The 27609-nt window shown below is 42.9% G+C and overlaps 1 protein-coding gene across 1 annotated transcript; it reads left to right on the top strand.

Moving 5' to 3' along the window:
• Nucleotides 1–681: 681 nt before the first annotated feature.
• On the top strand, nt 682–26761 carry GDF10 (growth differentiation factor 10). The gene is made up of 3 exons (XM_088473557.1): nt 682–1330; nt 3782–4689; nt 25177–26761. The coding sequence occupies exons 1-3, from the start codon at nt 1108–1110 to the stop codon at nt 25366–25368; spliced, it is 1323 nt and encodes a 440-aa protein (XP_088329683.1). The 5' UTR covers nt 682–1107; the 3' UTR covers nt 25369–26761.
• The last annotated feature ends 848 nt before the right edge of the window (nt 26762–27609 follow it).

The following is a 27609-nucleotide window of genomic DNA, read 5'->3' as shown; positions in this document are numbered from 1 at the left end:
GATGGTTAGTTACCATTGCCCCAAAAGTTTTTATGGTGGAACCCCAGTCACTTTTCGATAGCGGGCTTCCAACGTCCATCCTTAAAAGATATTGGTTGCCTAGTGTCTTCATTCAGCTGTACCGGATGTGCCCCACGGACATCGCCTAAAATTAAATTGCTCCCTACAATTAATTTTGCAAACCATATAACTTTTGCTGTCAATTTGTGTAATGTAGCAAACTGAATTAACAGGGATCACTTCTTTATAAAAAGGAAGCTTAGATACAGGAGTAACCCACAAACTGGGTTTAATCCCTTTAATTTCCGGAATGGATTTAGATTCCTCTGCTGGATGCATATAAGTTATCTGAGATAATAACTCTGTAAGTAGAAAGGTATGTAAGAAGGTATTACAGATACTGAGCTTCGCCAATGGTGTATACAGTATGTAAGGAGAAGCTAGTGTATTTATATACTGCTCTTACTGTATGAACACACCAAGAATACACAATCATTAAACTCTATAATGAAAGAGACCTAGCCAAGCCTCTGAAAGCTTCTAGTCCTGATTGGCCATAGCCAGGCAGAGGTGCCCTATGATTGCATAGGGGGGATCAGACGTCAATTCATTACCCCCCTTCCCAGCTCCTGAATCTACAGCTAAAAGTTGAGCTTTGAATTTTGACACCCGGGAGAAAGAGAGACAGAGACAGAGAGTGTGGGGTACATATATATAACTAGGTATAGACAGGGCTGCACAGGAGTCAGAGAGGGACATTCATGAGTCAGAGTAGGGATGCCAAGGAGTCAGAATAGGTGCACTCAGGAGGAGTCACTGTAGGTACACTCAGGGGTCAGAGTAGGTGCACTCAGGAAGAGTCTGTAGGGACCCTCAGAAGTCAGAGTAGGTGCACTCAGGAGTCAGAGTAAGCACACAGGATTCAGAGTACTGTAGGTAAAGTCGGGTACACTCATAAAGTAAGAGCCATAAAAATAAAATAGTAAACACATAAGAGGGGAAAGATTAGGCAAAGGGGTGTCAGAGACATAAGGAAACAAATACATACCACACTGTCCTGTGTGTCTCATATTTCCTGGAGACCCAGACCTAGCCCTGGTCACCGTTATGGAGACTCAGTACTGGATGCTGTTCCTGTTCCTGTCCCTATCGAGAGGCAAATCACCGCAGGGCTCTGACCCGACCCACAGAGACAGCCCGGCTCCGGGATTGCTGACCTCCGCTGCAGACCCGCTCTCCCGGCACATGATGCGGCTGTATGAGAGGTACAGCCGGGAGGGCAGCCGCCCGCAGGAGGGGAACACGGTGCGGAGTTTTCGGTCACAGCCAGGTACGGGGCACTCACACTCAGGGGAGATGTATAGTGAGGGAGGGGAGGGGGGCAGCAATCTGATCACAGGGACAAGCACAGAGTTTAGGATCAGGACAAGGAGTTACAATCTGCAAAGTTACTGATATTGAGATAGATAGATAGATAGATAGATAGATAGATAGATAGATAGATAGATAGATAGATAGATAGATAGATAGATAGATCTATCTCTCATCTATCTATCTATCTATCTATCTATCTATCTATCTATCTATCTATCTATCTATCTATCTATCTATCCATCCATCCATCCATCCATCCATCCATCCATCCATCCATCTATCTATCTAAATACACACATTTGGCTTGCAATGCCCCCAGAAGAGCCATGCAGATCAGTGAACTCCCGTCACTCACTCACTTGGCCCGGGCTACATACCCTGTAGGCTATGGAGTGGTAGCAGCTAATTAGTGACAATACAGCAGCTGCCTGATGTTTTTCAGTAGAGTGAAAGTGACAGGTCATTAGGAAAGAGAGCCTCGGTGACCACAACTGAGGACACCCTACATATAGCAGTTAGGAATATTCATTTTAACCAACAAGAAGGTAAAGAATAAGAATGTATTATTTGCCAAAAAATGTACTTACACAAAACAGATCAGGGCTGTCTTGCTGCAATGGTCCTGACTCCTGAGGATGGTTGGTCAGGTATATCAATAAGTAATGTTAGAGGATACAGGCTATTGTAGAAAGTAAGACCTCTATTAACTATAAGGTCTGCATTAATTACCCACATAATAAATATTATAGTACATAAACCCATATGAACAGGCTATGATGCATTGGGTAGAACTGGGAAAGGACACAAAGTTATCATTATAGAAAATATTGTAAGTGATGTGTCCAGTTGCAGTAAGTGTTACTTAATGTATATATAAAAGATCCCCATACATTAAATGTAATAATGATCAATCAAACCAATAAACAAGGTTTTCACGGTTTACAGATATTTCTTTAAATGTCAGTCACTAGTCCTGTTTTTCTCTGCATGGAATTAGATTGTTAGCTTCTCAGGGTAACACCATATTTGACATTGTCCTTTCATTCCCCTAAAACTCTCCATTGATATTTGAATATATGGACTTTTTTTCTAAGGTGGTGAATTTATCTTTTTATCACTAAATAAAGGAAAGCATACACATGTACATGCATTTATATCGTCAATATGATAAGATAGATAAGATATATAGGGGTCTATTTGCTAAGCAGTGCTAGGAGACAAAGTGAAAAGTGATAAGGTACCAGCCAATCAGCTCCTAACTGCCATATCACAGGCTGTGTTTGAAAAATGACAGTTGGGAGATGATTGGCTGGTACCTTATCACTTTGTCTCCTAACACTGCTTAGTAAATAGACCCCATAAGGTGGTATGATCCGTGGTAAAGGTTTATTTAAAAAAAAATTTCATGTTACAGGCAACAACATATTTTATACCTATGTTGAGCCTTATAAATGAAGTTGGGATATTTCTAGAAACATGTATCCTGTGACACATACGGAAGCCCTAGCAATGTTTATCCACATCCAGCATTGTTGTTTAAGAATGAATGGATGGAGACAGTTTGTGTTGCAACAGATGATTTATTGAATTGATTGACTAAATTATAGAGTAAGTTATGACATCCACCCGATGCTTAATATAGATGCTAACATTTGGCATTATATTTGATGACGACAGTGGGGACTATGTAGTAGTTTTTGTTTTATGGTGGGAACTTATTTTTCCCATATACAGTACATAGGTCCAATAAACTCCAAGGGGACAATGCAATTCTCAGTGATGTGCGGTTGCGATGATCACCGAGAATTATGCTACAACCTTTTCTTCGTCACTATGCGCACATCACTGATAATTAAATTGCCCCCTATCTGTACTGTAGATGAATATCAGTTGCTGTTGCTATTTTAACCTGAAAGCCATGCACTTCAATTGCAGTTGCAATAATAATACTACATATCATAATCTCAGTCTTTATTACAATTGTATTTGTAAGAGCATGGGAGTAACTACCATAGGTGCAAGGGGTGCAGCTGCTATGGGGTCAAAGTTTGGCTTCCTTGTCAAAGTTACATGTTTTACTGTATATACATTTTTTTAACCATTGGGTGGTACATCAGAGCCCATACAAACTTTTGCTATGGGGCCTCCAAATACCTAGTTACGCCCCCGTGTAAGAGTGACATTTCTTCTGAAAAACATTAGGTTGTCCATTTAATAGATAAATGAGATACTTGGTATGATGTAGAAATGTGACTGCCAACTGCATCTATGGATAACGTAATCATGCAGACACATCAGTGGGTATAAATGCATATGCACATGTTGCCTAGTGGTTAATCCATCCATGAAAAATAAACTGTTGGCACAAATGTTGTTTTCTATACACTAAAGCTCCTCTATCTAACAGATTTCCTGGCTTCTCGTCCTACATATCGCTTCAATTTGACATCTCTTCAGCAGTCTGAAGTTGTTTTGGCTGCCACTCTTCACTTTGGACCTGACAAAGGCCCCAGGCCTCCCAGGGACTCATTCTGTAAGCGTTCTAAGAATGCCTCCTGCCGTCTTCTGCTTCCACCACAATCCCAAAGGGTCAGTGTGGTCTTCAGAAGCATCCTCCACCACACAGACTTAGGTTTGGTGAAATGGAATGTGAGCAATGTTCTCTCCTATAAAAAAGGGTCCTGGCATGTTAAAGACATCACCGGCATCATCAGGGAGGCCCAGCGTCAGCAGGACCTGTTCATCTCAGTGGAGATTGACTTTGGCCACAAATTTTCCGCAATTTATGAAAATAACCCGAACGAGGTCCCATACATCTTAGTATTTGCTAATGATAGAGCGATTTCAGAACCCAACAGTGTGGCTATGACCTTACAGAGGTACGACCCATTCCAACCTAACATTGGAGACTCAAAGCAGCTGCCAAATGCATCTTCAGAGAGCAGAGTGAGGAGGGAGGTGACCTTCGCCACTTCCACCCATGATAACGAACTTCCAGATGTCAAGTATGTGCGCTACAGCAAACAGGATCTGTGGGAGAGTACCTACAAGTCCCTGAAGCAGAAGCCCTCAAGAAAGGAACGGAAGCAGAAGGGACAGGAGAATGCTGATACCATGCCTAAGTCTCCAGTGTTGCACTTTGATGAGAGGACAATGAAGAAAGCGCGAAGGCGCCAGTGGGACGAGCCCAGGGTCTGCTCCCGTAGGTACTTAAAGGTGGACTTTGCTGACATCGGATGGAGTGAGTGGATTATATCCCCAAAATCATTTGATGCTTATTACTGCGCCGGTGTTTGTGAATTTCCAATGCCAAAGGTAAGTGATTACATTTTTTAATTAAATATATACTGTATATGAGCAAAATTTGTCCCATCCGTACTTCATTCATTGCTCATCATACATCGTGCCCTGCTCACATCAGTGGGCAACCAGAAGTCAAATGTGTTGTATGACCCTAGGGTACCAGTAACTCTTTTAGTGGTCAGTGATGTCTATGTGGACACCCTTTTGAAAGACACACAGGTGCAGGATATGAATGAATGGAGCCATGCTCAATAATTTGTAAGCGCTTTGAAAGCACAAAGGCATTTTAGGAGAACTTCTTGACCTGTTGAACTCATGTCAAATGCCTTCAAATGAAGGAAGTCCTCAGAAAGGCTTCAAAGCCCCCAAACGATCACAAATACTTGCTTTTGAAGTACTTCTGTAGAACTGACTAGGGATCCATTTCAGACATCAGCAGTGATGGGCTCAGTAATTTGTTACAGACTGGGCTATCGTTAGCGATGGCACGCATTCGGTTTCCAGTGGTGAATATTGGGCACCAGTCATGGCTCATCCTATGTGTGACGACATGAATCCTACGGGGCAATATCAGCTAATAAGGGCAGTTTGCTAAAATAATCATTTAGGAACATACACATCATAATATATATTGGAAAAACTAAATCCCTACAAACAGTAAATAAAAGAATGTTCCTTAAATAACCTTTATTTGTAAACTAAAGAAAATGAAACTGTGTAGTGTTGTTGACATACACAATACAACAACCTTTATTCCAACAATTATTTTTATTCCTATACTAAACCAAAGCAGAAGCGTGCAATGTATATTATTTATTGTGTACCTGCTACACATAACACACAAATTATCATGCACAACGTCAGAATCCCCTCATCCTCAACCATTTGTGTTTCTTGTCTGTCTTCTTTGTCAGCACTTGTTGCACCTATGTCCTTTGCCCCCCTATTCTATGTCTGCTTCTATACCTATGTCTCTCATTATTGCACACTACCCCTTGGTTCTATTCTTTATTTGTGTATTACGTATAATATCCCTATCAGGGCCGAAACTAGGATTTTTGTCACCAGGGGCAAGACAGTAATTTGGCGCCCCCCATGTAATTCCCCCTGCAGTAGTGCCCATATTGTAATGCCCCCATAGTAATGCCCATATGTTAATACCCCCATAGTAATGCCCCTGTAGTGCCCACCATACAGTAATGCCCCTGTAGTGCCCATGCTCCCATATTAATGCCCCTGTAGTGCCCATGCTTTCATAGTAATGCCCCTGTAGTGCCCATGCTCTCATAGTAATGCCCCTGTATTGCCCATGCCCCCATAGTAATATCCCTGTAGTGCCCTTACAGTAATGCCCCTGTAGTGCTCATGCCCCCACAGTAATGCCCCTGTGGTAATGACCCTGTAGTGCCCATGCCCCAATAGTAATGCCCCTGTAGTGCTCATGCCCCATTAGTAATGCCCCTTATTGTCTATGCCCCCATAGTAATGCCCCTGTGGTAATGCCCCTGCCCCCATAATAATGCCCCTGTAGTGCAGCTTATTAAAAAAAAAAATACTTACCTTGAACCCCGCTCCTGCATCCAGCGTCGCGTCCGGTCCGCCGGCTGCTCCTTGGAACTATGGGGGAGATGTCATGACGTCTCCCCCATAGTGCCCGTGGGGAGAGCCGGAAGCTGGAGTTCGGGAGAGAACTCCAGCCTCCGGCTCCACCGCGTCGCTGCAGAGAAGGAGCCGGGCGCCCGCTGGTAATAAATATTACCAGCGGACGTCCGGCTTGGAGCCTCTCTGCAGCGCCGGGCTGGAGGTCACTGGCACCAGGTACAGCGGCTCACCCGGTGCACGTGCACCTCCAGCGCCCCCCTAGTTGCGGCCCTGTCCCTATTCTATCATTTGAATAGAATGGACAAGAAGAGGGGGGAACCACAGGTGAATAGCAGTGCTGCCTATTTACTAAGTTCCTATCTAAGTGAAAACTTGGAGGAGCACAGAGTTATAACATAACTGCATAGTGCAAAGACAAGAATTTATCATTAGGGATGATTGCTGTTACTTACTTGGGAACCCACATTCTTTGGGGGAGATGAGATAAAGTGAAGAGAGATAACGGGTCTATTCATGTAAAGTAGCGTTACTATTATCAGTGCCGGATTGGCCATCTGGCACCTCTGGCAAATGCCAGAAGGGCTGATGGCCTCAGGGCCAGCTCGAGGAGGGCGGAAGTGTCCTCGCCCTCCGCCGCCGAATTCACTATGTGAGCTCAGATGGAAGGGGTGGCAGCAGTGATGAGCCGGTGCGCTCTGCTCAGCCGGGAAGAGACGGGTCAGGCCCCCGTGATTTGCAGCATGCTCCCTTGAAACTTAGCCACGCCCACTCTAAGAGCACGTGAGCCTAAGGTGCTCTCACAGGGTAGACTGCCAGGGCTGATCTACAGCTCCAGTCTGTCCCTGACTGTTATGCAGTGGCTACTGGGATATAAAAGGATGGAGCTCTAAAGAAGGACTGGCTGAAACACAGGGAAGTAATGAACTTTCCTGTCCTTTTTCATATGGACGATCAGATTACGCCGTCCTCAGGTGGCGAATCTGAAACTGCTGGAGAAACAGAAAGCTAAGCTTTCTGTTTTTTATGCATCGCACTCACCGTACAAAAGTATGGTGATGTGATGCATGCACAAAGCTGAGCCGCCGCTGGAGAAGGAATAAATTTCTCCACGGTAACCCCCACTGTATGAACTGATGAAAGCAGTGGAAAGCCCACCCCCTTCTTTAGGGGTCAGATTCTAGACTGTGCACCCAAATTATACATTGTCAGTTACCTAGTGGAGTAGGACCATGGATGAACATGGGTGCTTGGTTTACCCTTATAGAAACTACACCAAGAGTCGCCCTCCAGCTAGTCAAGATAGGTGGCCACAACATAACTCCTTTTGTTGGCTGTGAGCTGTAACATAATGAACACAGTTCCTGCCAGTGATTGGAATTGCATTATAGCTCTGCATTTATTCACTAACCTACAAGTAAAAGTGCGTATACACTAGGCGATTAAAGTGAGCAATTGAACGACATCGTTATCGTTCAATCGCTCATTAATTGTTCACTAAAATGATGGAAACGACCAGTGATGCGCACTCCCGCTGGTCGTTTTCGACATCAATCATCGCCTGAACATGCTGGTCAATCTGCCGATCCTCTATCGGCAAGTGGATATGCACCTTAAGGCATCCCAGTGGTAAGGGCTAGTCTAATTGTTTTTTTTTTTTTTCTTTTTTAAATCCAATTGGGCAGCACAGACAGTATAATGGTTACCGTTACTGCCTCACAGCACTGAGGTCGTGGGTTTGATTCCCACTACAGTCCTAACTGTGTGGAGTTTGTATATTCTCCCTGTGCTTGTGTGGGTTTTCTCTGCGTACTCCGGTTTCTTCCCACACTCCTAAAGAATACGGACAGGTTAATTGGCTCCCAACAAAGATTAATGCTGCGTACATACGGTACGATTAAACAGGACAATATGAATGATAACGATATCGTCTAGTCTCTACATTGCAGCATATTACACAGTGTAGCCTCAGGCTGGTAGTCATTTATCACTTGTCTTATAGCACAAATACAATCACCTTTTCAAAGGATATACCCTATTCCAGTGGTTCTCACATTCGGTCCTCAGGACCCCACACAGGTCACGTTTTGCAGGTCACCCAGCAGGTGCACAGGTGTATTCATTACTCACTGACACATTTTAAAAGTTCCACAGGTGGAGATAATTATTTCACTTGCGATTCTGTGAGGAGAGCTGGAAAACATGTACTGTGTGGGGTCCTGAGGACCGAGTTTGAGAACCGAGATCTATTTAATGGACAACTAACCTGTCGTATACTCTGCGGAGACTGGGGGAAATCCAATCTCCTCAGCTGTAACAATTTTGGGTACTTGTGCACTTTACAGACTCATTGCAGAGAGAACCCAATGAATGTTTTAAATGGTACTTGTGTACTTTACGTACACAAGTACCGAAAGTTGTCCCCTCCTAAAGAAGAAAGTTATCCCCCTATGGGCTTGCTGCGCTTGCCACGCTTCGGGCTCGGTGGCTCGCTGTGCTTGCAACAAGGTTATATTCACCCTCTATGCCCACTTGGATGGTAGGGAATGACGCTGGACACTGGCTGATGAAATCAGGGTCCTCTCTGTGAAGGGGATTTTTTAGACATTACCATGATTGATAATAATAATGAGTGTAGAACACTTTGGGTTCTCTCTGCAATGAAACATTCATTGGGTTCTCTCTGCAATGAGTCTGTAAAGTACACAAGTACCCAATTTTGTTACATTATGTAAAAACTTGAAGCCTATTGCAGGCACAGCTGAGTTCTGTTTTCTCAGGTTGTCAAAAAGAGACACTTTCTAGATGCTTTTCTAGATATCACAGATATCTCCTGCTTACCTTCTTCTCGCAGAATGGCCCACTGTCCCCACTGTATGAGGACAGAATTCAGCAAGCTCCGAAAATACAATATTGTCGGAGCTTCACTGTGGGAGCATTCGCCATCTTCAGATGGCGTTTGCTCTCGCTCGCAGCTCGCTCCTTCCCTATGGGAAGGATTCCCAGGTTACCTTCTCCCCTGTCCGGTTCCTTCCACCCGAGCTCTTGTGCGCTCATGTAGGTCACGCATGCGTACTAGTGTCACTGCTCTGAAAGGAGCAGTGAAACCCTTTGGGGAGACAGCTGATTTTCGGATCAGCTGTTTCCACGCTGAAGTAATGATGAATTGCCCCGGCACTCGCATCGAGTTAGTATGTTAATAGACCAATGGCAGAGAGCTTCCAGCATTGTGTGCAAGGGCTGGGTGATATAATCAGATTCAGCTGCACCATTACACCACATTATGGTCAGTAGATTCTGCTTTTCCTTACCAGCAGACTCATTGGGACCTGCAGATCAGCACAGGAGCTGTCAGAGGGACAGATGGCAAGTCCTGCACTTAGGAGGTGTGTGTTTTCAGGAGAAAAGGGCATTTGCTCTTGTCTCAGCAGGATTGTTATCATGATTGTTGGAGAAGTGGGCTATGACTTGCAATTTTAAACACTGTTGCCTCATACAGGGGGAGATGTATCAAACCTTCGCGACAGAGAAAATGGAGATGTTGCCCAAAGCAAACAATCAGCTTCGCTCATTTTATTGACTGCGCTAGATAAATCACAGTGAGACGCTGATTGGATGATAAGGGCAACGATTCTACTTATCTCTCTCCAAGGTTTCTCTAACATCCATAATACTGACACATTAAGGGGCCTATTTATCAACGAGTTTTAGCATACGCCATGAGTGATAAAACTAGTTGCGTATATGGTAACGGTGCTCCAGCCAATCAGCTCCCAACTGTCATCTGTTTGAAAAATGACAGTTGGGAGCTGATTGGCTGGAGCACCATTTATCATACGCAACAAGTTTTATCACTTGTTCTGAATGATAAAACTCATTGATAAATAGGCCCCTAAATAATTTATCTAGGACTTACCTTTAATAGAGCACATTAAGGGGGAGATTTAATAAAGCTTGGAGAGAGATAAAATTGGAGATAAATAGCACCAACCAGTCAGCTCCTAACTGTCACTTTTCAAACACAGCCTGTAAAGTGACAGTTAGGAGCTGATTGGTTGGTGCTATTTATCTCCAATTTTATCTCTCTCCAAGCTTTATTAAATGTCCACCTAAATGTGTGTACTGCAATGTAAAGGAACCATACCAATTAAAAATCACCTAGGGCAGGTAGGAGGAGTGCCAGCCCAGGAGAAGGGGTCTCGTCTTCAAATGTACCTTAAATACACACAAACACAGAGGAAAAAGGAGGGGCTAGGCTGCACATCCTAATATTAAACATAATAATAGGGGGTCCCTGGTGAAAGCCTGGGTTGACAAATTTTTAGCGACACAGTGTGTTCACATCTGGAACTATTTATTGCAGTTTACTCAGACCATGGATCCTGTTGACATTCTAGCCTCGAGTTTATACAACCTCTCAAAGTAACTGGAGGACCAAATAATTTACTTTCTGCAAGATCTCCCGAACATCATTGTTTTACTTCATGTCTCATTAGGGTATTTTGATTTAAAGTTATAGTGTTCGTATACTACTACTTTACTTCTCTGTGTCCAAAATCCCAACTATCCTGATTACAGTATATTATTCCAAATTTATATTGACCACTGAAAATTAACGTGCTTATGAGAAAGATGGTGAGGCTTCATCAGGAAGTGGATATGAACTTCAATTATGGCTTGTTATGGGTTTCTTTTTTTTTCATTCTTTGTCCCTGGATAAAGGGTATGATATTGTGTACGAGCTCCAAGGGTCATGAAATAGTGCCAGTGTTTCTCAGCTGGTACAGTGACTGCCGTATGCAGCTCCCTCCCAGTGGCCAGGTATGAAAAGTAGGCACTTATGCTTATATTTGCAACTTCCTATCACACATAACTGTCTAGTACAGTATATGATTTTTCTCCATTTAAATGTACTCTGCAGGAAGGTACCTGATGGGCTGCAAAAACAAGATATACTTTGTGGAAAGTGATAATAGTATTAAAGGTGAAGACTTCTCATATATGAAGGTCAGATGTTTTAGATGAAGTTTGGGACCTCAAAACTTTATTACTTTCAATGGAATTATTTTTCCTCTAATTACAAATCTCCCAACATTTCGTTTTAGGCAGTTACTGTGAAGTGCGATTGCCATGGGAAAAACTGCACATGTTGTGCCAATCCCACTTTCCTCTCCACTAAGCTAAGGGGAGATGTATCAAGCCACCTAAAGAGTGGACAAGTGGTGAAGTTACCCATAGCAACCAAGCAGCTCCAACCTATCATTTTATAGAATGTTCTTGATAAATGATAGGTAGAAGCTGACTAGTTGCTATGGGTAACACTGTGTCCAGAGAAGCAAGCCCCCAGCGTGACGAGAATGGGGGCATCACACGTAGTCACGCCCCCAAAATGTCATTCAACAGGGGGTGTGGCTCCAAAGGTGAGCGTGTGCCCACAGTGCACAAGAAAACCTGAGCTGAGGGGGTGAAAGGATGAGTAGGAGCACTGAGTGACACCTTTTGGGTCATCAAAAGTGTTAATGGTCTGTTCAGTAGGCAGACATTGGGGGAGATGCACTAAGCCTTGGAGAGTGATAAAGTGGAGAGAGATGAAGTACCAACCACTCAGCTTCTAACTGTCATGTTACACGGTGTGTTTGTAAAATGACAGTTAGGAGCTAATTGGTTGGTACTTTGTCATTCTTCACTTTATCACTCTCCAAGGCTTAGTACATATTCCCCATTGACAGACACAGACAAAGTCTGCATTGATGATGATGACTATTAGCAATCCAAGTGTACGTATAGGGGCGAGCAAACCGTAAAGATGGGCAAAACTCTGCATGTACAGTAGGTGAAACGTTATTTCTAATTTGCATTCAACCAGGCCAGTGATGTGCTGTCAGATAAAGCAGGTGAGGCAGAGCCTTTCCTGTCATACTTAGAATATACTCAGCAGTTTTTACTTTAAAAATTATAAGAAAAATGTAAAGAAAATATAAATAAATCTCTTAATTGTATTATTCTAATTATTTTCATAGTCAAAACTATGGCATAAAAAGTTTATGGCAGGTGAGGCACTGCCTCCCCTGTCTACCTTTTCCACATATCCATGATCAATACTCACCAAATTGCCAGCATTGTCTACTGCTGCACCTTTGTATAATGTCCACATGAACCCTCAGGTTCATATATGTATCTGTAAATCTGGCTCTGATACTAGCCAGTGCCCCCCCAACCATGCACCATTCCCTTTATTTGTAACTTTCTCACTCTTGTGGAGTATATGAATAGAGTTGGGGCGGCAAGGGTGTTTATAAAAACTCTGTGATGTGGTTAGGATATAATAAGAACAAAGGGCCCGATTCAGACCCGCTCACAAGCGGGTCGATGGTGGCCCAGTGCGCATGCGCACAACGGAGCCGGCTCCGTCGTGTGCATTCGCGAGACCCGGATAGCGACGGGCAATCCGTCGCTCCGGGTCTCGTACCAAAGGGGGCGTGCTGTCAATGTTGAGTGACAGCACGCCCCCTTTGGTGGGCGGGCCGGGGGCGTGGCTGCCCAGACGGAGGTGTTCCCATGGGAATGCCTACCGTCTGGGGCCGGCCCCACTGAAGTGATGTCAGTGGGAGAGCTTTCGGCTCTGTTAGAGCCGAAAGCTCTCTGGGGCAGCTCTCTGGGTCTCGTCGCAAGCCCGATGGTCGCGATGGTCTTGACCATCGCGACCATCATCATGGCCGCTCGCGATAGCTGTGGGTGGTCACCCACAGCAATGCGAGCAGCCAGGAGGCCCTGATTCAGAGCGAGCACTCTGTCAGAGCGTCCGGCTCTGAATCAGGGCCACAGTATAGTTCGGGCAAAAATGATTGGGAATGCTGAATGGAATAAAAATAATAGTTAAAGTTCTGCGTGAAACACTGAATTCTGCAGACAAAACATGATTTGTGCATATCTAGTGCTATATATAGGGGGGTATTCAATATCTGAGCGAAAAGTCCGTGCTGGACTTTTCGCTCCATATCGGAGGTTCAACGGGGATAAAGTATCGGGCGTGCGCCCGCTTTATCCCGGTATTCAATTTGAAAGCTGCGAAAACTGGACCCGGCGGAAAGGTATGGGGAAAATTTCGGCAATTTTCGGGAAAGCATTCAGGGACCCCACTAATGATGTCCTGACATGGGGGATCATTATGGGTACCCCCGTTTTGGCCTGTGGAAGGTAAGTATGGTTTTTAAATAGCCGCGGCAGAAGAAGGGGTGAAGAAGAGCACTTAGCTTTTTTTTTTACAAAAAAAAACTAAGTGCATCAAATTTGGGGGTACATGAAAATGGGTGCAAGCATATTTTTAAGTCCCTAAGGTGCATTTTTAAAATTCTTCAAAAACCTGCCGCTACTACCCGCAATGAAGAAAACACCTGCCACATACTTGGGAACCCCCCCTGAATTAATTTTGTTAGTTTCAAACTTGTTCCCCTTATTTTATTTTTCTTCACCCCAATTTAAACTTTATTTTTTGGGGTGTCCCGTTTTTTTTCAAACATTTTTTTGACACAGATCTTTTTTAGGGGACTCTCCCAGGGGTGCAGGCTATTTTTTTTAAGCCTGCACCCCTAAACCCCAATTCTGCACTTTTTTTCGCCACCTATTCAGTGGTGAAAAGTTATCCCCGTTTTTTTTTTTTAAAGACCTTTCGCACCGAATACGGGGATAATGGAAATAGGCAAAAATGACGTCATCGGCCATAAATTATCGCCGATAACATCCTTTTCACTTCAAATTGAATATGGCCCATAGACTTAAACTGTACAACATAGAACAGCACCACCCAGTGTATAAAGGAGCAGACTGCTTGTGTGATTCTACTGATTAATTCTAAAGGTGCATACACACACAACGATTTTTGGAACGATTATCAATAACGATATCGTTCATCGTTCAATCGTTAGAAAGTGAACTATTTTTTCGAGTTAAAACGATGAACGATTATCATTCATGCGCGTTCACGTTTGTAGTTTGTAGTTCATTCAGACTGACCAACTCAACGATTTTCAGTAAGGGAATATACAAAAATCGTTTGTAGTTCAAAAAAATCGTTCATTACATTTAGTAAATAAACGATTTTAGTAAATGATTTTCATTCATTTTTCCCTTGAAATAATGAACGAAAATCATTTACTAAAATCGTTCATTTACTAAATCGTTGTGTGTGTATGCACCTTTAGTTTACCTATATATTGTTAAGTTAATTTGTTTTTCATACCGATAATGCTCAAAAAGCACATTAACATTAGGATAAATGTTATTTTTTATAGTTTCGTTCCCACAAATGCACTCTAAAATTGTGATACTGTGTTTTGAAATTTAGAATGCACCGCAATCTCTGTGGTGATGTACTACCAGTATAATAGATCATATTGATAACACTGCATGGTGAATGTTTTCAAAAGAATTCACTAAAGCACACATTCATTTTCATGTTTTCCCATATTCCAAGAGCATATGTGTGAATGAGCCCTTATACAAAGCGTTTCCCAGGCACACACATACACCCTACACATCTTCATATATATGAAGTTTTCAAGTAAGTACATTTTCAATATTATATATTTGAAAAGGAGAACATACATGTCTAGACTCCAGTCTGATTGTTATACATGTACACCCAGAGAGCTCGCAGATTGTACGACAGTCATATGTGGCCCAGGTCGTTGAACAATTTTACATGTAGCGGATTTTTAACAAGCCGTCATTATGTGACACAAGATTGCTTTTTGTCCTCGTAGCTAAATTCATCCTCGCTCAGGGGGCTCTTTATATGTTGTGACCAAACCTTTATGGGCTTGTATTCTTTCTGGAATTTAAAGGGGGTTGCTGGTTAACCCTTAAGCTGCTGGAGCAAAAAAAGGGCAATAGATCTTGTGTTTTACAGGCGTTTCCCTATAAAGGGAACATATGTCAAAACAGATAGTATGGTCTATGAAACGTCAAAGCATAACCTCCTAGGGGAGTATGGAGCAGATCTACTAAAGTGCGGGTTTGAAATAGAGTTGTTGCCCATAGCAGCCAATCAGACTCTGGCTAATTACCTTCTAGAAGGTGCTAGATAAACGAGAAGTAGAATCTAATTAGTTGCTATGGGCAACATCTCCACTTCTAAAAACCCGTACTTTAGTAAATATACCCCTACGGATCTGATTCAGAAGTGGAACCAATGTTTGTGATGCCAATTCGTATGCAGTGATTAAGGTTCCGGCGGCTTTTTTCCGACAGACGTTCTGAGTGACCATAGGGCTGCTCGGAACATTGATACTGTGACCGATGGTGTGTCTGTGTACATTTTCCGCGTTCTATGCATGCGCAGTTGACTCCGGGCACACTAGTGTTCTGAGCAGCGCTGACACCCGACGCGGGACCACAGACAGGTAAGTTTAAAACAATATGGGTGCAGGGTGTGCGGGGCCCCTCTGGACTCATGTGCCACACACACACTGCACCCATTATAGATACGCCCCTAACTGGACTAGTGTCAAAGGGGTTTATTTGCGGGTTTACAGAAGTGGAGGTGTTGCCCATAGCAACCAATCAGATTCTACAGTACTTATCATTTATCTAGTTCCTTTTAGAAGATAATAGTTATAATCTAATAGGTTGCTATAGGCAACATCTCCACTCTATAAACCCGCACTTTAGTAAATATACCCCTAAGTGTACATGTTTGTTTTTAAATCTTTTTTATTGAATGCAGAAAAGGTGCATACAAAAATAATCAGCCAATATAGACAATGAAATGCATCTAACATTGACAAGACTATATATGTACAAAACCATCAAAAAGATACATAAATTGCCTCATATACAATAATAAAAGAAAAAGTAAGGGAGAAAAAAGGAAAAAAGGAGACGGAGGTGGTGGGGGGGGGGTAATGCACTTAGAATCATATAATAAGAACAATACTAGTGTGCCGACAGAAATAGATAATATTAAAGATACAATTTGGTGACCTAAGACATATTACGGTATAGATACCAGGTGGTAGTTTCGAATACCTGTAAAATTTTAGTTTGGACAGAGGACTCGAGTGACTCAACGAATGGGTCCCATTTCTTATATAAAGAAACCACTCCCGTCTCTAAAGCTGGGAAAAGAGTTTGTCGGTCATAATAAAGTGTTTTGAACAACAGAGATTTAACCATTTCCAAAAAGGGGTGGGGGGCAGAGGAAGTCAAAGTACAAAGGATAACCTTTTTGGCAATTGTAACAATCACGGTCAATAGGGGGAATATTAAAGTTTTATTTAACCCAAGGTACCATTCTGAAAAGTTTACACAGAGCACAGCCGCAGGATCTATTTGAAGGCGCAAATTAAATATAACATTAATATAATTCACAACCTTACCTCAAAACTTGCATATCTTAGGACACAACCAAAAGTTATGGGAAAAGGTTGCATTTGGGCGTGTACATGTTAAATATATTACCCATCATTTTTATTACTTTTTATGAAAGGGGAACTAGGTTGGAGGATAAAGAGAGAGCAAAACTTATATAAAATTAAATTACTAATTATTATTGTGGAGCTTATGTAGAGTTAGCCTACAATTCTGTATAACGCAGATATACGTATACTGCATGAACTTCCCAATGAAGCAGTGTTTCCCATCTTAGATCCTCAAGGCACACTCACAGTCTAGGGTGTCTAGTTACTAAAGGGAGAAAACGGGGAAAAACGCTAAAGAGAAAATCCCTGTACATACCGCTTCTCAATATGTACTAAAGGGATTTTCTCTGCCTGCAGCCTGCCAGCGCTAAGTGCAGGCTACAATATCACACTACACCTGGCAGCGCTAAGTGTCCCTGGTATTACTAAGGGGAGATGTCCCTTACTGTCTGCTGACTTCTCCAGCACTGATATTGCCTCCTGTAGCTGCCGTTATCTGCTTCTCCTCACTGGATAAGCAGGATTTGAGCTGTGTCAGGTTGGCCGTTTGGAAATAAAGTTTGTTGAAAAAACAAAAGTCACTGCTGCCGCTGCCGGCCGGATCCCAGAGATGGTGAGTAACACAGGGCTGTAGGGGAAGGGAGTCTCAGCTGTTACCGCCGAGGGGGTGACTTAACGTTTACCCTCCTCGGCTGGTCTATTTTTAGTAACTGCTGCGTTAGCCAGCTCCTGCTTCGCAGCGGTAGCAGGCGAAGCAGGAGTGGCATTAACGGAGAGTCTTAAGGCCCCCCATACATCAGCAATTGATTGCAGCAATCGTGCAATTTGCAATTGATTGTGTATAAAAATCTTTCCCTTTTCAATCGATTGCAGATTTGCCACAATCGATTGAAAAAGGGAAAGATTTTTATACACAATCGATTGCAAATTGCACAATTGCTGCAATCAATTGCTGATGTATGGGGGCCTTTAGTAAATAGACCCCTAGGTTTTAAGGATATTCATGCTTGAACACAGATGGTTAAATCAAAATAGCTGAGGTACTAATTAAGTCACCTGTGGTCAAGTATGGCTATCCTTAAATCCTGGACTGTTAGTGTGCCTTGAGGGCCAAGGTAGGGATGGGAAACACTGCTGTAGAGTAACTGAATGTACAGTATCTGTCAATCATTTTTAGATTCAGATCAACAGAGCTAGGTCTGAAAAGGTATTCTCTTGTTTAGGCAAAATGCGTGGGTTTGGCCTCCATCAACATGTCGTGTCCAGCTTCTGTAGCTAAGATATGGTAGGTGGAGTGGTGGATTGCTTCCAGAAGATATGCATTGGGCCCTTAATAACATTTTAGCATTAGCTATAATTAAGGGGAGTATGCAGCACAATGAGGAACAGATGCCTTTATAATTAGTTAGGCTTCATCAACATTCAGAATCAGAACCCATCAACAGCTGTAACCCAATATTGTTTAATAATAGAACAAACATTAATATAAGGAATTATCACAACTACAGCATAAAGGGGACCAGAAAACATCTGATGAACATGGAGGAGTATCTATGAGAAACTTCTCAATAGCTTCTAATCTAGTTCTACCATTAGTAAATTGGAAGAACTTTTGTGAACAGTTTGAATTGCTTTGGTCCACTCTAGCGCTGTATTACGTGAGTCCAGTCCGGCTCCAAATGGATGTGTTAGAGAACTGTGTAAATCTGAGATATTACATGGTAAGAAGGCTTATTACCTTTAGGGGCTTACGTACATCTGTTAACTCACAATTGTCAACCCACAATTTGGAGCAGGGCCGGATTAATAGAGGAGTGGACCCATTGTGAAGGCTCTGTCCACCTCCCCCCCTCTATTGACGACGCACCCTGCAAGTAGACTTTGGCACTGTGCATTCACAGATCTCGGGGAACATGGCATCCTCTCCATTTTCCAGGTGATTTTGGTGGCAGCGCTCAGCTGAGAGGAAAGTATAGTAATCTATGGGTGCGGGTGAGCACCCATAGACCCTGCACCCATTATAGATACGCCCATGATTTGGAGGGTAAATTATGTGACCCGACCTACAATGCCTGGTAGTATAATCTGAAGTTGGGGACCTGAAACCTCATATACGGGGAGATGTACTGAACCTTGAAAACTGATAAAGTGAAGAGTGATAAAGCACCAACCAATCAGCTCCTGTCACTTTACAAGCTGTGTTTAAAAAATGGGAGTTAGGGGTTAATTGGTTGGTACTTGATCACTCCCAACTTTATCACTTTTCAAGGCTTAGTACATCTCCCCCTTAGATTTATATAGGAAAAAAGGTGAAAGCTTTTGTTTTTGCACGGCAGTTATCTCAGGTTAATGTGGAGCAGAGGCACTAAAACTTGTAGATAATGGATGGGCGGATAGATGGGTAATTCTAGTAATAGTATGAGATAGAAGAAGCAAAGGAGAATGTATTGGCTATATAATATTTGCTGCCAACTGATCAAGTAGTTTTTTTTAACCGCCATAAAGATGGGAGCGTAGTGAGTGTGCAACTGGGAGCGACAGATCAATTGGCATATGTGTGGCCAAGTCCTTAATATGTGAGATTTTCCACTTTTAATGCCTTGTGGAAAGTGAGACCATTGCATCTGGAACAGACAGAAGGCCTCTGATCTATCATATTTTTCAAAATGGGAAAGTTCGCCATGGTGCCTAGTTCCATATGTAGGTTTGAGAAGGATAATGGTGGTTGTGTAATAATGGCTAGGGAGTAATATGCAAATGAGGCACAAGTTGTTGGAATTTGATTGGATGAAATACTTAGGAATTCCATACAGATAACGAATATGAGTGGGGAAAAGGGACAACACTGGTGTGTGCCATTGGTGATAATCTATCTATAATTGCCACATTGAACTGGTATCTATAATCATAATTTTGTATAGTCAAAGTGTGCCTTTTGCCTATTTACATAAACAATCAGCACAACACTAGTCAGTAGAAGAGCATGTATTTTCTTAGAAACCATCTGGTAACTGACATTGATTCCACAAAGCACAGACAGGTAAATAGGTGTGAACCTGATTCAGAGCCGCTCGTAAGCGGCCGCTCGTTCGTTCCGAGCGATGTTCGCACATCTGCGCATGCATATGGGTTTTAGTACACATGCGCGAAGCAGTCAGTGCGGTCAGAAATCATGTGCTCGCAATATAGCGAATGCCTGCTAATTTGAGTGACAGGATGAGGCGTTTGTGGGTGGTAACAGGGGAAGGTGCTTGAAAACGGGGAGTGGAGATCTGAACGCAGGCGTGCCAAACGGTCAAAACGGGCGTTTTAAGGGTGTGCATAATTAACAAAGCTGCGTCATTGACCACGTCATTTGGTTGTCTTTTAGCCTGAACTGCTCGCATGATTGCGGTAGGAAAATGCTACCACAAGAATAGCGAGCAGTTCAGACGCCGTTCGATGTACTCGATTAATCTAATAAATAGCGGAGATGACGTATGATGCGAGCGGCCAGGGGGCGTTTTTTTCAAAATAGCAACTGCATGTTTTGTTCGCTCGTTCAGACATAGAGGCATCAACAGACCGCAAAGAGCGAGCACTTCATTTAAATATCCGGCCCCTTTTTCAGAACGTCCGTCCGCAAATAGCGTTCATCTCTGAATCAGGCCCATTGTCCACACTTGGGGGATTCTTGTTTGGCCTTTGGATGATGGTAATATTATCAGTGGGGAACTCGGTAGAAATGGGAGCAGAATCCCACATTGCCATTTTCAGCTGGAGAGTAACGAATTCTATTCTAAATATTTGGACTGTGAATCAATCGGAACCGACTCATTTTACAGTAGATGCATCCAAGAAAGTCAGCACAAGAAAAGGTAACTGGTCAGCCTACTGTAGCTCCTCTGCTATTTGGACAGTAAGGAGTAAAGTATTACTAAAGTGAAAGTTTTTAGAAGTGGAGATGTTGCCCCTAGCAACCAATCAAATTTTACCAATTATCTTCTAGAAGGTGCTAGTTAAATATTAAGTAGAATCTGATTGGTTGCTAAGGGCAACATCTCCACTTTTAAAAACTCTCACTTTAGTAAATATACACCTATGAGTAGATCCGTTTATGTGACGATTATATAGAGAGGTGTTGTAGGAAATGAAGTTCCCTTCCCTGAAGAATATTTAATGGAGCCTTTACTATCCAGTATAGATTCACTGTATGTCTGGCCTTTCTGTTGCCTTAGGGCGCTTGCCAGTAGTCTACCAGGTTTGCATCCAAATTCATAAAACTTATATTTACAGAACGCTAAGCTGCATTTGATTGAGTAATTGGAACAAGTATTAAGCTTCTGGCAAACTGCCGTCATCTCAGCAGAGGTGTCCCTTGACAAATTAGATTTGTGGAGTGTTTCCAGCACTTTTTCTATGTGCCAGTAAGACCTTCCTTTCTACAGGTCCCTGGTTAATTTTCCTTCTGGGCTCTTATTTGTATCAGTTTGCATTTCAGTACGTACTTATGGGCCACCCAAACTATAGTGGATGACACAGTATGCCTATCATTCAGAGTAATATGGACAGCAAGATAGCAAATGTGATTAGCATTGCTGCCTCACACCTACCCTCCAACATTACCCGTTCCATTAGGTACAAAGTGCTCTGCTTCTGGACTTCCCACCTAATTTATGATTGCAGTCACCTGTGCTTAACTACTGTAATTAATTGATGAGAAGGGTGTTTCAGCACAGGTGGCTGCAATCATAAATTAAGAAGGAAGTCCAGGAGCAGAGCATTGTGTACCTAATGGAACGGGTCAAATTGGAGGGTCTGCCTCACAGCCCTGAGGTCCCGAGTTTGATTCCAACCAGGTCCTATGTATATGTTTGCAGGGCTCACACTAGAAATTGTGGGGCCCATTACTAATGAAATAGACAGGGCCCCCCTGGGGAGGAGCATAGGGCAGGGAAGGCTGGAGTAGGGGGAAGCACAGGGCAGGGAAGACTGTCTGGACTTGGGGGGAGCGCGCGTGCAGTGAAAGGAGAGCTGCATTAGGAGGACCTATGTACTTACCAGACTTCAGCTGGTCTGGAGAGAGTGGGGGCCCAGTTATGCACCGGCAGCCAGCTAGAAAACGCCGGTGGCACTACAAATATGGCACTGGCCGCGAGCCAATCACAACTCGCGGACCAGCAGCCAAACAGGAGCAGCCGCTGGGACTTCAAATATGGCACCAGCCGCGAGCCAATCTCAACTCGCAGACCGGCAGCCAATCAGGAGCAACCGCTCCTGATTGGCTGCCGGTCCACAAGTAGCGATGCGCTCGCGGCCTGTGCCATTTTTGAAGTCCTGCACTTGCGCCAGCGGCGCTATGTTTCCCTGGGAGTCGGTGCATATCTGGCTCTGCACTGTTGCCACACGCCCGGGCTCCCCGGGCCCCGGGATTAAGGGCCCGGCCGTTTCCCCCTGATGGCGGCCCAGTGTGTTTGCATGTTCTCCCAGTATTGTCTGGGTTTCCTCAGGGTGCTCCAGTTGTCTTCTACAATCCAAAGACAAACTGGTAGGTTAATTAGCTTCTCACAAAAATGTAATCCAAGTGTGTGTTTGTGAACATGTGGTCGGGAATAGAGATTGTAAACTCCACTGTACGTTATATAAACAAATATTAATAAATAAGTAATTATTATAGTCATTAATAGCCTCCCTTAACACCGACTGTGTTGCTGGATCTTAAATGAGTGACGTTTTAAGGTTTCAGTTCCAAGTTCCTAATATGCGAGGTATGAACCCCCATAGTTCCAAGTTCCTGGAATGCCCCTGGGGAAGCTGAATGATATTAAAACTGGTGCAGAGTCAGATAACATAATGAGACCTATGCTTGCAGCTGTCAGGCGAGGCATGTTGTGTTGTACAATATAAATAATCTGTCCTGGTTTATACATTATTAGGGTGTGTGAACAAAGAGGATTCTCTGTTGATATTTGCCAAGTCAATCAATTGATTAGACCAGAGGAGCAGTATACACAACCTATAGACTGTGCCAGAGGATTACCTGCTGAGATGTCTAATAAGGCATCTACGGCCCAGATAAAATCTCCAGCCAATATGAAAGCACCAGTGTCTGGTATCTAAGATTTTCTAGAGATTTGGCTCTTTGGAAGATAATAGTTTTCAAAGTAGGGATGAGCGGTTCGGTGTGACTCGGTTCTTTTCGTCAGTATATTATAAGTTCAGATTGGACTTATTGGCTACCCAAAATACGTGACAGCCGGATAGCCAATAAGATCCCATATTCAAATCAGTCAAAACTGATCCATTCATCTCTATTTATTTGAGACATTTTTCATGAACCAAAACCCCTTATGCCCGCCACAGCTCAGCCAGCATAGAGATGCCCACTGCTGCTCTCTCACATCCCTAATACCTCGCTGTCCTTCGCATACATCGGTACCATCTTAGCACATCAGCCCGTCGCGCACAATTACAGTAGGTCTTACCAGTCGCAGAAATTGCAAGTCTCGTCGCACGCAGTGTGTACTCAGGCTACGTATGCAAGCACAGTGGCTAATTTATGCACGCACAGACACGCCTGCATTTCTCTAACCACACCCCCGTCACCACCCCCAAATGCTCACGGCCTGTCACTCACTCTGCAAAGGATTCCTGTGTGCGTGCGTGATCGCAATGATGCATAAGCATGTGCAGTGCTGAACAATCGTCTGATCTGCGTATGTAGTTGCAATTGCGTACACTGCTGAATCAGGCCCCTAGTCCTTAATAAGAAGTCTGGTAGAGTAGCATGGAGGCACTTAATGGTGACAATAGAATTGCAGTGGCCTTAGATTCAGAGGCTTTATTGTTGGTAAGGGATACTTGTGGGATCTCCTACACAAAGTTCCTGAGCTGTACCCACTTTGAACTGGATAAGGAACATGCAACCATCGCAATAACACTGTCATTACATAATTCTCTCTTGTGCACAGTATATGGCACTTCTTTACATTATATTGTGTATGAATAGGGTAATGCTACTTTTGTATTTACTACTGTGTTAATCTAAACCTTTATGCTATCATGGGGCATATACAGTTGTACACGTGACATATGTCTGCCACATAAATGTTGGTATATGGAGTGCGCTACTGCGTTTCCTCCATGATGCTCCATAACTTGAAGCATCTGCTCCTTTACCAAGATGGACAGCGTTTCTAAGTCTGCGCATATGCGGCGCCATCTTGTTTCTCACTGTACTGTGCTTGAGTGTTGCATACATACATGACCGGCTGGTTTGATCAGGGCCAGCGTGATATGGTCAGCCGGCCCTGCGCAGCAGGTAGGCGCCGAGCTGGAGAGGTCCATTTGCTAGGTACCCGTTGAGATTTTGTTATCAGCGGGCTCGTGGCGGCTACTTTCCTGCAGCCGGATGCTGGAGCTCACTCCTGAGCTCCACCTTCTGGCTCCCGCAGTGTGTGAAGGGAGAGTTGTCATAACGTCTCTCCTATAGTGCCGAGTGCGAGGAGCTGTCAGACGGCGGCGGGATGGGGAGCGGGGCTTCAGGTAAGTACAATGTTTTGTTGTGTGTCTGTGTCAATATGTGTAAGGGGCACTACTACTGTGGGCATTGCAAAAGGGTTACTACAACTGTGGACATTATGTGTAAGGGGCTCTACTACTATGGGCATTGTGTATAAGGGACACTACTGTGATCATTGTGTATAAGGGGCACTACTGTGATCATTGTGTATAAGGGGTACTACTGTGTGTCGTAACGTGAATTAGGGACACTACTGTGTGGTGTATTGTGAATCAGGGGCACTATGTGCGGTGTAATGAGAATAAGAATGTGCTACTTTGCGGCATAATTTGAATTGGGAGTACTATTGTGTGACCATGTCCCTTTCTTGTGATACCATGCCCCTTTTTGTCCCTTTTTTAAAAATAGGAGAGAGGGCATAAATATAGTTTGCAGGGGGGCGCCTAACAGCCTAGCACTAGCTCTGGGTCTGATGTATGCTCCACTACCTCCGCTCCGGTATTTCTGCTACCCGTGTATCTACCTGTGACTATGTATGTACTAAAGCTGTGCACTTTTATAAACCCAAGTACCTGGTTAAGTCTATCCGGCTTGTGTGTCTACTACTATACTTTCTGCTGGTGTCAACTATTAACAAGTAGTATACACATATCAACAATAAATACTGCTGCTTTTGATTAGATATATCTTGAGCTAAGTGAGACTTGGAATACGTGTAAGTGCGCTTTCATACTGCATGAAGGTGCAATACAAAGTGTATGAGGGTACCAATCAGTTTAATGCAGCTTGTCCCTCTACGATAACCTTACCCCACTCTCACTGCAAACTTAGTGAGCAAATCCATTTTGGTAAAATTAAGTATTGGTTGTAGTGGAGGGTGTTGTTGAATAAATACTATTTGAAACCTTTTGCTGTCTACTTTGATTGACTGAACAATTTTATGATTATATATGTGACACTTGTATTTATTTTCTGTCACAGGTTGTAAGACCCTCCAATCATGCAACCATTCAGAGCATCGTCAAGGCTGTAGGGATAATTCCTGGTGTACCAGAACCGTGCTGCACCCCTGACAGAATGCGCTCACTCACTGTCCTTTTCCTGGACGAAAGCCGAAATGTGGTGCTAAAAGTGTACCCCAACATGTCAGTGGAAAGCTGCTCTTGCAGATAAGGGTAGGAGGAGGTCGCAGGGAAATTCTTCATCTCAGTAGGTCATGGATGGACAAGGCCTTCAAAGCTTCTCTTTATTCCTAATCACTTCCACACTGCTAGGAATCCCTGTGTGATGCACTTCTAAACTGTCCCGAAGGCAGTTACAAAGTACAGTAAAGTAACAGGACAATATCAGACAGGATACAAGTGCTATTGGTCCCGGTGCATTTGTGGTATAAAGACATAAAAAAAAACAAAAAAAACACAAAGAATAAATCTGGAGTGGGCATTTTTTTTGTATATTCTTTAAAGGAGTGATTGTTCCTTACATTTTTTTTTAATGTTTAAATGCAAAAGATGTTTAATATTGTGCTAAATTTGTGTAATATATATATATATATATTGTTAATGTAGAGAACTATGGATTTATATATCGATATGTTTCGAAAGTATTGTGCTTCCATTATTTACAGTGGCATTTGTGTAGAGATATTCTTTATTATCCAAATAGTTTTTTTTTAATTTCGATATGGAAAACTAAATATAACTGAACTTTATTCAATTTACTCCAGTAGCATTTAAAGCTCGTTCATGTTTCTCCAACTTTTTTAATAAATTGGATTCTACATTTTTACAGCCACAGACCCTGCAATGGCAGTAGTATTGCCGCTGTATTTGTATCATATGTTCCCCAAACCTGTAATTATTATTTTATTATATAAAAAGTCACATTCAACACATTTTTCAAAGACAAAAAGGAATCCTGCCTTTCGTCTGCAATTGTGTGGGTGGTGGTAATGTGATGTGACCAGATTGCTATAATCTCACTGAAAACTTCATCAAATCCCGTTCCTCCTATTTTGATATAAGGGCCTAAATTATGACACATTTTATACAGAAGCACCCACTACTGATATAAGTGTAGCTTATAATATCACCGTAGAAGATCAAATTGTTATGCAGCCTATTCACTAATTTATAACATGATTGACTGGTAATACTAATCAGTAAGTGATAATACACTACAATGCCACTTTAAAGAGAAACAAAATAATTCAGGAGGCCTTAACCATTAGAAATTCATCCCTGAATGTAAACAGTACTAACCACTGAGCAACTGTTCTTGCATGATGCAAATCAGACTAATAAAAGCTAAAATGTAATCGGTTCCTACAGGTTAGAGCAAATCTCTGCTACTTGGACAATATCATTATATGACCCCTAGATTTATTGTGTTGTCATCGCGTTTTGTTCGTGTGAATTATTTGTATTGTGCTCTATTGCTCTGAGAATGTAATTATGTAATTTATGTTCTGAAAACTCAACTAATATGTTTATGGAATATTTTTATATTAGATTACCATAAAATAGCTGTCTGACCTGTGTTGTTTATTTTGAAAGTTAAAATGATTTTTGCAAAGTGCCTCAAATTTTTATTGTTATTATCCTTTATTTATATGGCGCCACAAGGGGTCCGCAGCGGCTTACACAGTACATAAAAGGCAACAGTAACAATAAACAAGAAAATAAAGTGTCTTACGGTACAGAACATTGCAGGACATGGTTATAAACATTGCTACATTAGTAGTCATTATACCCAAATAAGCAGCAGGGAGGTTCAGGATTTCAATATCGAAACTCAACAAGGCTTTGTTCTGTCTTATTCAAACTAGTCGTGTATTTATTTATATGAGGGGTGATTGAAAAATTTGTGGCCTAAGACACAAGGATTTATTTGTAGGCAATTTAACTGCATTATTTTTCAACATAATCCCCTAGTAGATGTACACACTTAGGGCCTGTTTCAGTAGCAATCGCTAATGCGATCACAGCTGCGATTTCGCACGAAATGCTACTGCGAAAATATGCTAATGCCTGCTAAAGTACAGCCGGCATAAAGACTCCCACTGCTGCCTTCTCATATCCGCCCAACCTCCTAAACATCGGTGCCATCGTCATACTTCGGCCAGTCATGCAACATTTACACCAGGTCTGACCAGCCGCAGATACTGCAAGTCTCTTTGCATGCAGTGAGCTCTCATGCTGCGTATGCAATCGTAGTGGCTAATTTATGCACGCCCATGAAACGGCGTTCAAACGGGCAGGCACACCTGCGTTTTTCCTACCACTTCCCAGTCACCACCCCCAAATGCTCGCAGCCTGTCACTCACTCTGAGATGGATTCCTCTGTGCGTACGTAATAGCGGTGCAATTGCAGCGCACACACAGTGCGACTTATACGGATACGCAATGGCTAACA

Source organism: Taudactylus pleione, unplaced genomic scaffold (assembly GCF_031769625.1).
Source record: "Taudactylus pleione unplaced genomic scaffold, aTauple2 ptg000136l, whole genome shotgun sequence".
Lineage (NCBI taxonomy): Eukaryota > Metazoa > Chordata > Amphibia > Anura > Myobatrachidae > Taudactylus > Taudactylus pleione.
Note: the sequence above shows the minus strand (reverse complement) of the source record. Positions and strands in the feature narration are given on the sequence as shown.

Excerpts from the sequence above, each read along its gene's own strand:
- GDF10 (XM_088473557.1), top strand. The coding sequence starts at position 1,108 with ATGGAGACTCAGTACTGGATGCTGTTCCTGTTCCTGTCCCTATCGAGA. Across the intron at positions 1,331-3,781 it reads GAGTTTTCGGTCACAGCCAG|ATTTCCTGGCTTCTCGTCCT; the intron begins GTACGGGGCACT and ends TCTATCTAACAG. Across the intron at positions 4,690-25,176 it reads GTGAATTTCCAATGCCAAAG|GTTGTAAGACCCTCCAATCA; the intron begins GTAAGTGATTAC and ends TTTCTGTCACAG.